The 8,120-nt window shown below is 48.6% G+C and overlaps 3 protein-coding genes across 3 annotated transcripts; 2 read left to right on the top strand and 1 right to left on the bottom strand.

Moving 5' to 3' along the window:
- On the top strand, nt 1–1,588 carry FSST1_010871 (PIG-X; the record flags this gene model as incomplete). The annotated part of the gene is made up of 3 exons (XM_083233946.1): nt 1–293; nt 347–404; nt 452–1,588. 3 exons carry the CDS (start codon nt 1–3, stop codon nt 1,586–1,588), a joined length of 1,488 nt encoding a protein of 495 aa, XP_083080567.1.
- Nucleotides 1,589–1,973: 385 nt separating this feature from the next.
- On the top strand, nt 1,974–4,257 carry FSST1_010870 (uncharacterized protein; the record flags this gene model as incomplete). The annotated part of the gene is made up of 7 exons (XM_083233945.1): nt 1,974–2,102; nt 2,158–2,264; nt 2,356–2,643; nt 2,694–3,131; nt 3,181–3,428; nt 3,486–4,022; nt 4,073–4,257. 7 exons carry the CDS (start codon nt 1,974–1,976, stop codon nt 4,255–4,257), a joined length of 1,932 nt encoding a protein of 643 aa, XP_083080566.1.
- Nucleotides 4,258–4,595: 338 nt separating this feature from the next.
- FSST1_010869 (P-loop containing nucleoside triphosphate hydrolase protein) lies at nt 4,596–7,370 on the bottom strand (the record flags this gene model as incomplete). The annotated part of the gene is made up of 1 exon (XM_083233944.1): nt 4,596–7,370. The coding sequence occupies one exon, from the start codon at nt 7,368–7,370 to the stop codon at nt 4,596–4,598; it is 2,775 nt and encodes a 924-aa protein (XP_083080565.1).
- Between the last annotated feature and the right edge of the window lie 750 nt (nt 7,371–8,120).

Genomic DNA, 8,120 nt, shown 5'->3' with positions numbered 1-8,120 from the left:
ATGCGTGAGCGTGTAACCTTTATCCACAACGACTATAGTCTTGATCCCGAGGCTTTGGATAACCAAGATGCTGGATTATTAGGGCCTCAGATCGAGACAGTTCGTCAGGACAAGCTCACTATTCCTTTCAGTGAGCTGCCTGCTGAGCTCACCGACATACTCCAAGAATATGAAGCCCTTCATATCAGATGGGCCAGTCCTGTCAAGTCGGATACAATGGAACCTTTCACCTCTCGTATCTCGCCGGGACTCCACGTTTATGCTACTCCAGTCTCACCAAACTCTTGTAACCCGTATGTTGTCCTTACCTGAGGCCCCCAAGCTATATACTGATTTGATGTGATAGAACAAAACTTTGTAGTTGGCTTCAGAGATTCGGCCCACTAGACTGTTCCAAGCCAGAGGTAAGCTCTTTCATCCAATGTGCTCGACAACTACTCATTAGCGGCAGGCCTTCGCCGAATTTCAGCAAAGCACATCCGCTTCTCCTAGCTTCTCATTCTACCAAGCACTCGAGGACTTGCATTCTTTCATAACCACTAGCTCCCAAGAATTCTGTCCTGAGCTCGATTCGGTCTGTAACGCTCGGCTACGTAGCCTATTGACGGCTACTGGCTTGGACTTGTCTTTTGACAAGACTACCAATGCTCTTGTCACCTCGGCACTATGGCCTCTTCGACCCCAAACTGTCGCAGTCCCTGCATCTACCGCGAGGAGGGTGGAGGTTGGCATTTTCGTCAATGATCGATCGCAGCCGAACATGAAGGAGAATGAGCTTGGGGTTGCTGGCGTGTTGTCTGTGCTTGGTGACCAGAAGAAGCCTTCACCAACCATTTTCACTTTTCCTGCCCGACATCGTCGAGATGGATTGGTTTTCAATTCCAGGTTTCTCACACCTACAGGACTTCACCCAACTTTACAACTCAGCTTCAACTCTAACAAGCTTCCGAGCACCGATGGCGAGTGTACACCATACGCGTTCTTGACACTGCCCAAGACAATTTTTGCGGATCGGTATCAACTAGGAGATGACTTGTTCCTGGCGTCCAAGAACCTCACCGCTTTGCGATACACAACTCTTCCTGTTGATCTCGAAGCTCCAGCATATACTACCGAGACTTGGGGCTCCAGCATTCTTCTTGGTCTCTCGCCACCCGATCCTAGCACAGAGCAGCCATGGAGCGTTGAAATCCCGCTACACCTTCGATACCTCAAGCCTTCATCGAGTGGCCAAGTCGAGGTTGAGATTCCTTATCCCGCAGTCTTCTGGGCATGCTCCTCAGAAGAAGGGACCTTAGAAAACCCATTCGACAGGTTGCATGTGGGATATGATGATTTGTTCCCTCGTAACACCGTCTTTTGGCATGCCAACCCTCAACCGGAAGGTGGCAGCAGACTCATGAACAGACTCACAGTACCTGTGCTTGATGATGAAGGGGTAGGCTCCATCAGGTCAGGCACAGCTATCGCTGTCGCGATTGGTTTTGCTTGGGTTATGTGGAAGTTGGTCAGCGTCATGCTGAAGTCTGATAAAGCACCAGCCAAAGTTACGAAGGAGACTGCACAAAAGAAGTCTCACTCAAAGTAACGAGAGGCTCATTGGAATTAAGGTATTTAGGATAGGAGAGTAGTCGTAAAACTAATGCTGAACAACTTTGATATATAATCATTTCCTGCTTGCCTTTTCCCTCTCTTGCTCTGAGCTTCAGAAGCAGTTGATTTATAGTTCATTGACATGAGGTAGGCGCATCGTCTAAATATTCCGTGGCGCACGTGACGTCAGACTACATTAAGACGTCTGAGAACTGATGGGGACCAACCGCCATAGCGTCTGACTTATCAATATCCTAATAAAATACAAGTTTTTAACACATTAATATCTCGTATTCAACCCATTTTATTATCACACTTGATATTAGTAACTGCACTCCGAATGTCCATGAATGGCCTGTTCAGAGGTATAACTCAACTCAATGGCTCCAACACCATCCTCCGGGGAGTCACCCGCGTCAACGTCTGGTCCAGGTCCATCACAAGCGCCAGATTCGCCACAGAGTAAAATTAGACGAAACGTGGCTTGTATAAGTTGCCGCGATTCAAAGGTGAGCTATTTCGATTAAGTTGAACCGAGCATAGTTTAACCCGAGTCTGTAATAGGTTCGTTGTGAGGCAAGCCCTGTGGCAGGACACCCATGTCAACGATGCGCCAAGCTTCAAATATCTTGTGTGTACGATAGATCACACAAGAGAGTTACGAGACGAAGGTAACTGAACCACTTACAGACAAACTAGTATTTCCAGCGTTGTCCTACAAAAGTCTTAGCCTAAAGGTTTGCCAATATTGACTTTGCACAGCAAACTTGAACTCCTGGAACAGGAACTCAAATCCATTAAAGAAGCTGTCCATCCCAAGAGCAACGTAGAACCGGTACCCGTTTCTCAAAGCCACACTGCCATATTTACCACGGCAACGCCATTGGCCAACAATACCGTTTATCCGCTGTCAAATCATCTACAAAGCCCTCAACAGTCCGAGTCGTTTACACCAGCGGCACCGTTACTACAAAAGACGGAACCAACAAAATCTCGTGTAATAAACGGGCATGTGGTGTCTGGCCAAGATATTGACTGGTATTTCGAGAAGTGAGACCCCCAAGTTTCACACATTAGCAATCGAACTCTGACAACTCTAGATACCTGCAATGCTTTCATCCATATCTACCCATATTGAGAAAGAAAGACCCAGACCAATGCTTCGAAGCGTCGCCAACTCTATTTTGGACAGTCGTATTCACTGCCTGCCGTAGATACGCAAAGAGTGGACAAATAGTAACTTCATTACTCGATACTCTTAACCGCGATGTCTGGGGCTTACTTCGAGCTGTCGCATTAGACATTGAAACAATCCACGTCCTATTAATTATTTGCAGTTGGCCATTTCCGACCATTAGGTTTGTCACGGATCCATCGCCGACATTTGTTAGCAGCGCTCTCAACGCGTGTATGCTCCTAGGACTACATACTGGCCGAGGATCCCATCCTAGCTTCTTGATCGGAGGACGCCAACACATGACGTGTACAGACTATGAGGCGTCGATTACTTGGATGTTCTGTTGTATCTTGGCACAGAGGTTTGTTTAAGTCTTGAATCACAACGAAAGTTATTGACAACGTGGATAGGGCATCAGTAGGCAACGGGCATCCGCCACCATTCCTACAGCACAACGACACTCGATGCAAGGATATCGTCAAAGACACTCTTGCGCCCGAACTCATGACGCTGTTCGAGCTCCAGAAGTTCTCAAACCGACTGCATACAGCCATGACAGCACAGATATTGTCAAATGACGGGGTTCCTGAAACAGTCGTCAAGACGTGGGAAGATGAGTTTGAGCTTCTAAGACCACTTGTCACCCATGTTGATACAGGTACAAATAAATGAATTATGCGTAACAAGATGAGAAAGACTTACAATTCGGATTTAGACTGCTCTCGACTTATGATCCTCATTGCTCAACTCGAGGTGCAGGCCTACTATTACCTTTCACTTCCCGACCAACGTCCCAGCTTCACCATCAATACTCTCCGTGCCTACAACACCTCACAAAATCTCATTAACACAGCTCTCAACCTTGAGTCAATATCCAGGCTCTTGACTCACAACACCCACTGGATCTACCGCGCTGTCATGGATGCCTGCTGCATCCTCATGTCCACACTACACTCCAAAGCTAGCCCTCCGCATATCTCAGCTTCAGACGCCGATGCAGTCGTGGCACAGATCCTGATAGTGCTTCGAACCTGCTCCGTGCGCGATAATGATCTTCCAGTGCGTGGATCTGTTGTCCTTGAGACTTTCTGGTCAGTGAGACACATACTGCCCAGGTGGGATGTGCCCGTTGGTGCATGGCCTCATCGCATTGGAGCTGCAACATCGTACTGGTGTCTCGCACAGTTCAAACAGGCCTTACAGGAAGCTAAGAACAGCACAGATAGTGTGCAGAAAGGCATCGACGTTTATGGTAAGTTGACCCAGCCTTGAGTGCGTTCATTTTGACTCACATATTACCAGAAGCCAATCTTTCAAACACCAACAAAAATAATGTTGATGGTATCGTCACAAATCCAGATATCAACAATGGTCAGGACCAGACTATAGACAACTCTATTGATCCACTTCAAGGAGTCGACTGGTCCATGATCATTGACGATTTTGGGTGGATCGGAGAGGGCCCTGTCTTCCTAGGCCCGGCATAAGCATTTCAAGACCCAGGCGCAATCTTATCCTTGAGTGTCACGATAGATAAAACAATGTCCCGAAACTAACATAGTCAGCAGCCAGAAGAGATCAGACATGGCTGCAGATTGGGTGGTTTCCCAGAGGTAAATAAAGTGTTGTTACATCACACATTAGAAACGACATATTAATTCGACTTTTGTTCTCATTGTATGAACACCTAATTAATGAATTTTGAGCGCAAACATTGGCATAATTACCCCAACTCCGTCATGAACTCATCAAACTCGTTCAGAAAACAACCATAAATCCTGCATAACACTGTTTAAGAAGACATCTCACAATCCTTGTCTCTTATTTAATCGTAGATGTCTTGATCCATATCGTCCACCAACTCGTCAACTGCATCCTCCTCATCCATCATATCATCATCTTCGCCTAGCTCACTATCGGTGTGATTGGAGAGAACAACAATCTTGCCATCAATGAGTTCAACGCGTGCGTACTCTCCGTCGCGGATGTTGTTGCGTAGGATGAGAATGGCGAGGCGGTTAAGAACCTCCTTCTCAATGAGGCGAGAGAGAGGTCTGGCACCGTAAGCCGGCGAGTAACCACTGTTTCCAAGGTAATCCTTCGCTTCATCTGAAACATCGATGTGGACTTTCCGACCATTGTCTTCCAGTCGTTTCTGAATTTCCGACAGGCGAATGTCGACGATCTTGCGGATCTCCCTGCGTGTCAGACGGTTGAATATAACGACTGAGTTGATACGGTTGAGGAACTCAGGCAGGAAGTAGTTGCGAAGGGCATTCATAACCAACTCTCGAGTACCAGAGTCAACGCGCCCCTCCTTGACACCTGGTCGGACAAGGTATTCTGCACCCAAGTTAGAGGTCATAACAACGATGCAGTTCTTGGCGTCAACGACTCTGCCTTGACCATCGGTGATGCGACCATCGTCCATAAGTTGGAGGAGCACGGTGAGGACCTCCTTGGCTGCCTTCTCAACCTCATCGAACAGCAAGATTGAGAATGGCTTTCGGCGAAGAGCCTCAGTGAGTTGACCACCGGCGTCGTGGCCGACATACCCAGGTGGCGCACCAATCATGCGGCTTAGTGCATGTCGCTCCTGGTATTCGGACATATCGAACCGGATCATAGCCTTGGCATCATCAAACAGGAATTCCGCCAAGGCCTTGGTGAGAAGGGTCTTTCCGGTACCTGAGGGACCACAGAACAAGAAGCTGGGTGGCTGGTTTGGATTGGCAAGACCAGAACGCTGGAGTCGAATAGCATTGGCGACAGACCCAACAGCTTCCTTCTGGCCAACGACGACCTTGCCAAGCACCTTTTCCATGTGGATCAGCTTCTCCTTCTCAGAAGTTCGCAGACGGGTGACAGGAATGCCAGTCCATCGGGCCACAATTTCGTTGATGTTGTCTGCGGTAACAATATCGGTGACCATGGCACCGCCGGCATCAGTCGTGGCGTTGGCATTCAGGGCGGCATCTGCAGCAGCCTTGCGAGCCTCGAGTTCTTTGATGACAGCCTCTTGTTCGGGGATGGCACCATACTTGAGATCGGCAGCCTTGGCGTGCTCAGAATTGTTCATTGCATCTTCAAGTCGCTTCTCGAGGTCATCAAGCTTCAGCTTGGCTTGGTGGATTTCCTCGCTGCGCTTGATCTCGGACTGGTACTTTTCACGAAGGGGCTGCAGCTCCTCTTCAACATTCTTGGCATCCTTGCGGGCTTGTGCAAGACGAGTCTGAGATGCCTCGTCCCTTTCCTTCTCAAGAGCTGCGATCTCGATCATAAGCTGCCTAAGTTTGCGCTCGAGAGAGTCAATGATTTCAGGCTGAGATTCTCGAGCAACGCGAACAGCGGCGGCAGCCTCATCAACAAGGTCGATAGCAGAGTCAGGCAGTCGTCGAGATGTGAGGTAGCGGGCAGCCAAGTTAGCAGAAGCTACCAGAGCGCTGTCAAGAATGGTAACACGGTGGTGTCGGTCGTATCGCTCCTTGAGACCTCGAAGAATGGAAACTGTCTCGGGAATGCTAGGTTCCTTGACGATGACCTGCTGGAATCGACGCTCGAAAGCAGCATCCTTCTCGACGTACTTGCGGTATTCTGCGAGTGTAGTGGCGCCGATACAGTGCAGTTGGCCACGGGCAAGCATGGGCTTCAGAAGGTTGGCGGCGTCCATACCTCCCTCACCAGACGAACCAGCGCCCATGAGTAGATGAATTTCATCAACGAACAAGATGATAACATCCTTAGATTCGGTGATCTCTTTCAGAACACCCTTCATTCGTTCTTCGAACTCTCCTCGGTACTTGCTGCCAGCAACAAGTGCACCCACATCAAGTGAGAGCAACTTGCATGACTTCAAGTTGTCGGGCACATCTCGGTTGACAACTCGCTGAGCAAGTCCTTCAATGACGGTGGTCTTTCCCACACCAGGTTCACCAATGAGGACAGGGTTGTTCTTGGTTCGTCGGGACAAGATTCGGACGACCCGGCGGATCTCTTCTTCTCGGCCGATGACAGGGTCAATCTTTTTCTCCCTTGCCATTTCGGTCATGTCGATAGTGAACTTGGCCAGGTTTTCGTTTTCCTCCTCAGTATCAGCGGTCTTGCTGTCGACACGCTTGGTTCCCCGGATGGCTTGCACTGCCTCTTGGATCAGCTTAGCCTTGGGGACATTGGCTTCCTTCAGAGGTCCTTGAATGGTTGATTCCTCAGAAAGGGCGGTGATAAGGTGATCTACGCCAATGTAGGTATCCTTCTGCACCTTTTGCAAGTCCATGGCCTTTCTTAGCACATTGTGGAATTGGGGTGCCAGGGAAACATGCTCGGGTGGGGGATCTTGGCTAGGAAGTCGAACGAGTGTTTTCTTGAGAGCTCGATCGAAGAGTTGAGGGTCGCCGTGTGCTCGCTCAACAACTTGTCGGAAGAGTGTGCTAGTAGGTGGAGGACCGTTCTGCTGGTCCTTTGAAGGGTCTGCGGGAGGGTCGAGCAAAGAGACGGCGAGATGAACTGGGACAAGTTGAGAATGACCGTATTGCTCAGCCAAGGCCATGGCATCTTCCACGGCCTTTTGGGCACGGTCTGTAAAGTCCATGCGACTATTCATGATGGCGGTGTTGAATAGTTTGTACAATCAAAGTAGAAATTGGACTCGTATAAGAACAAAGAAGCGTAAATATGTACTCGTGTAGTTGTAAGCCCAATAAGAGGGGGCTGTTGTCAGGTAGATTAGGTAGTGTGGTGTATTGCTTGCTGTAGTGGGGTATCTTGATTACTGCAGATGAAGAAACAAGTTGAGCAGCTTGAGGATCAAGAGGTGAATTTATTTACAAAGCAAGTGGATCTCGTACAAGAATCAGGCTATTCTCTAGAAGCCTCCAGCGGAGCACATCGTCCGACGTGAAGTATCTCGATCTTGATGGTAGGTTATGGCAAGATCAAGTAGTTTCAAGACAAGCACTTGGAAGTTTCCAGCCTAACCGGCCAGCTTCTTGGAGCTTCCCGTTTCTTCTACGTCACAACAGTAAGTCGTTAGTGGGGCCATCCGTTTCCTATCTTATCGTCCGATTTCATACCAAGAGATCCACAAGTCCGCTTACTGTGATTGGCAGTCGAGACTTAGTACGGAAGAGTTACTGTTTTGCCAACTTCTAAGGCTGTGAAGAAAACTGCCAGAGGAATGGGTTATTGCACGACATATTGGACTCGATATTCAAACAATTTGCTAATATTTCGATCTCATGGTCAACGATTGAATGTAGCACAGCACATGCTGGTACCTGAACATGGCCAAAATAGCAATCTTCTAGATCAATTCTTGGTCTCTAATTCACGTGACCCCGCGATCGCCCGTGAT

Source organism: Fusarium sambucinum, chromosome III (genome assembly GCF_050947815.1).
Source record: "Fusarium sambucinum isolate potato_lamoka chromosome III, whole genome shotgun sequence".
Lineage (NCBI taxonomy): Eukaryota > Fungi > Ascomycota > Sordariomycetes > Hypocreales > Nectriaceae > Fusarium > Fusarium sambucinum.
The sequence above is the reverse complement of the archived record's forward strand: the minus strand, read 5'-3'. Positions and strand labels throughout refer to the sequence as shown.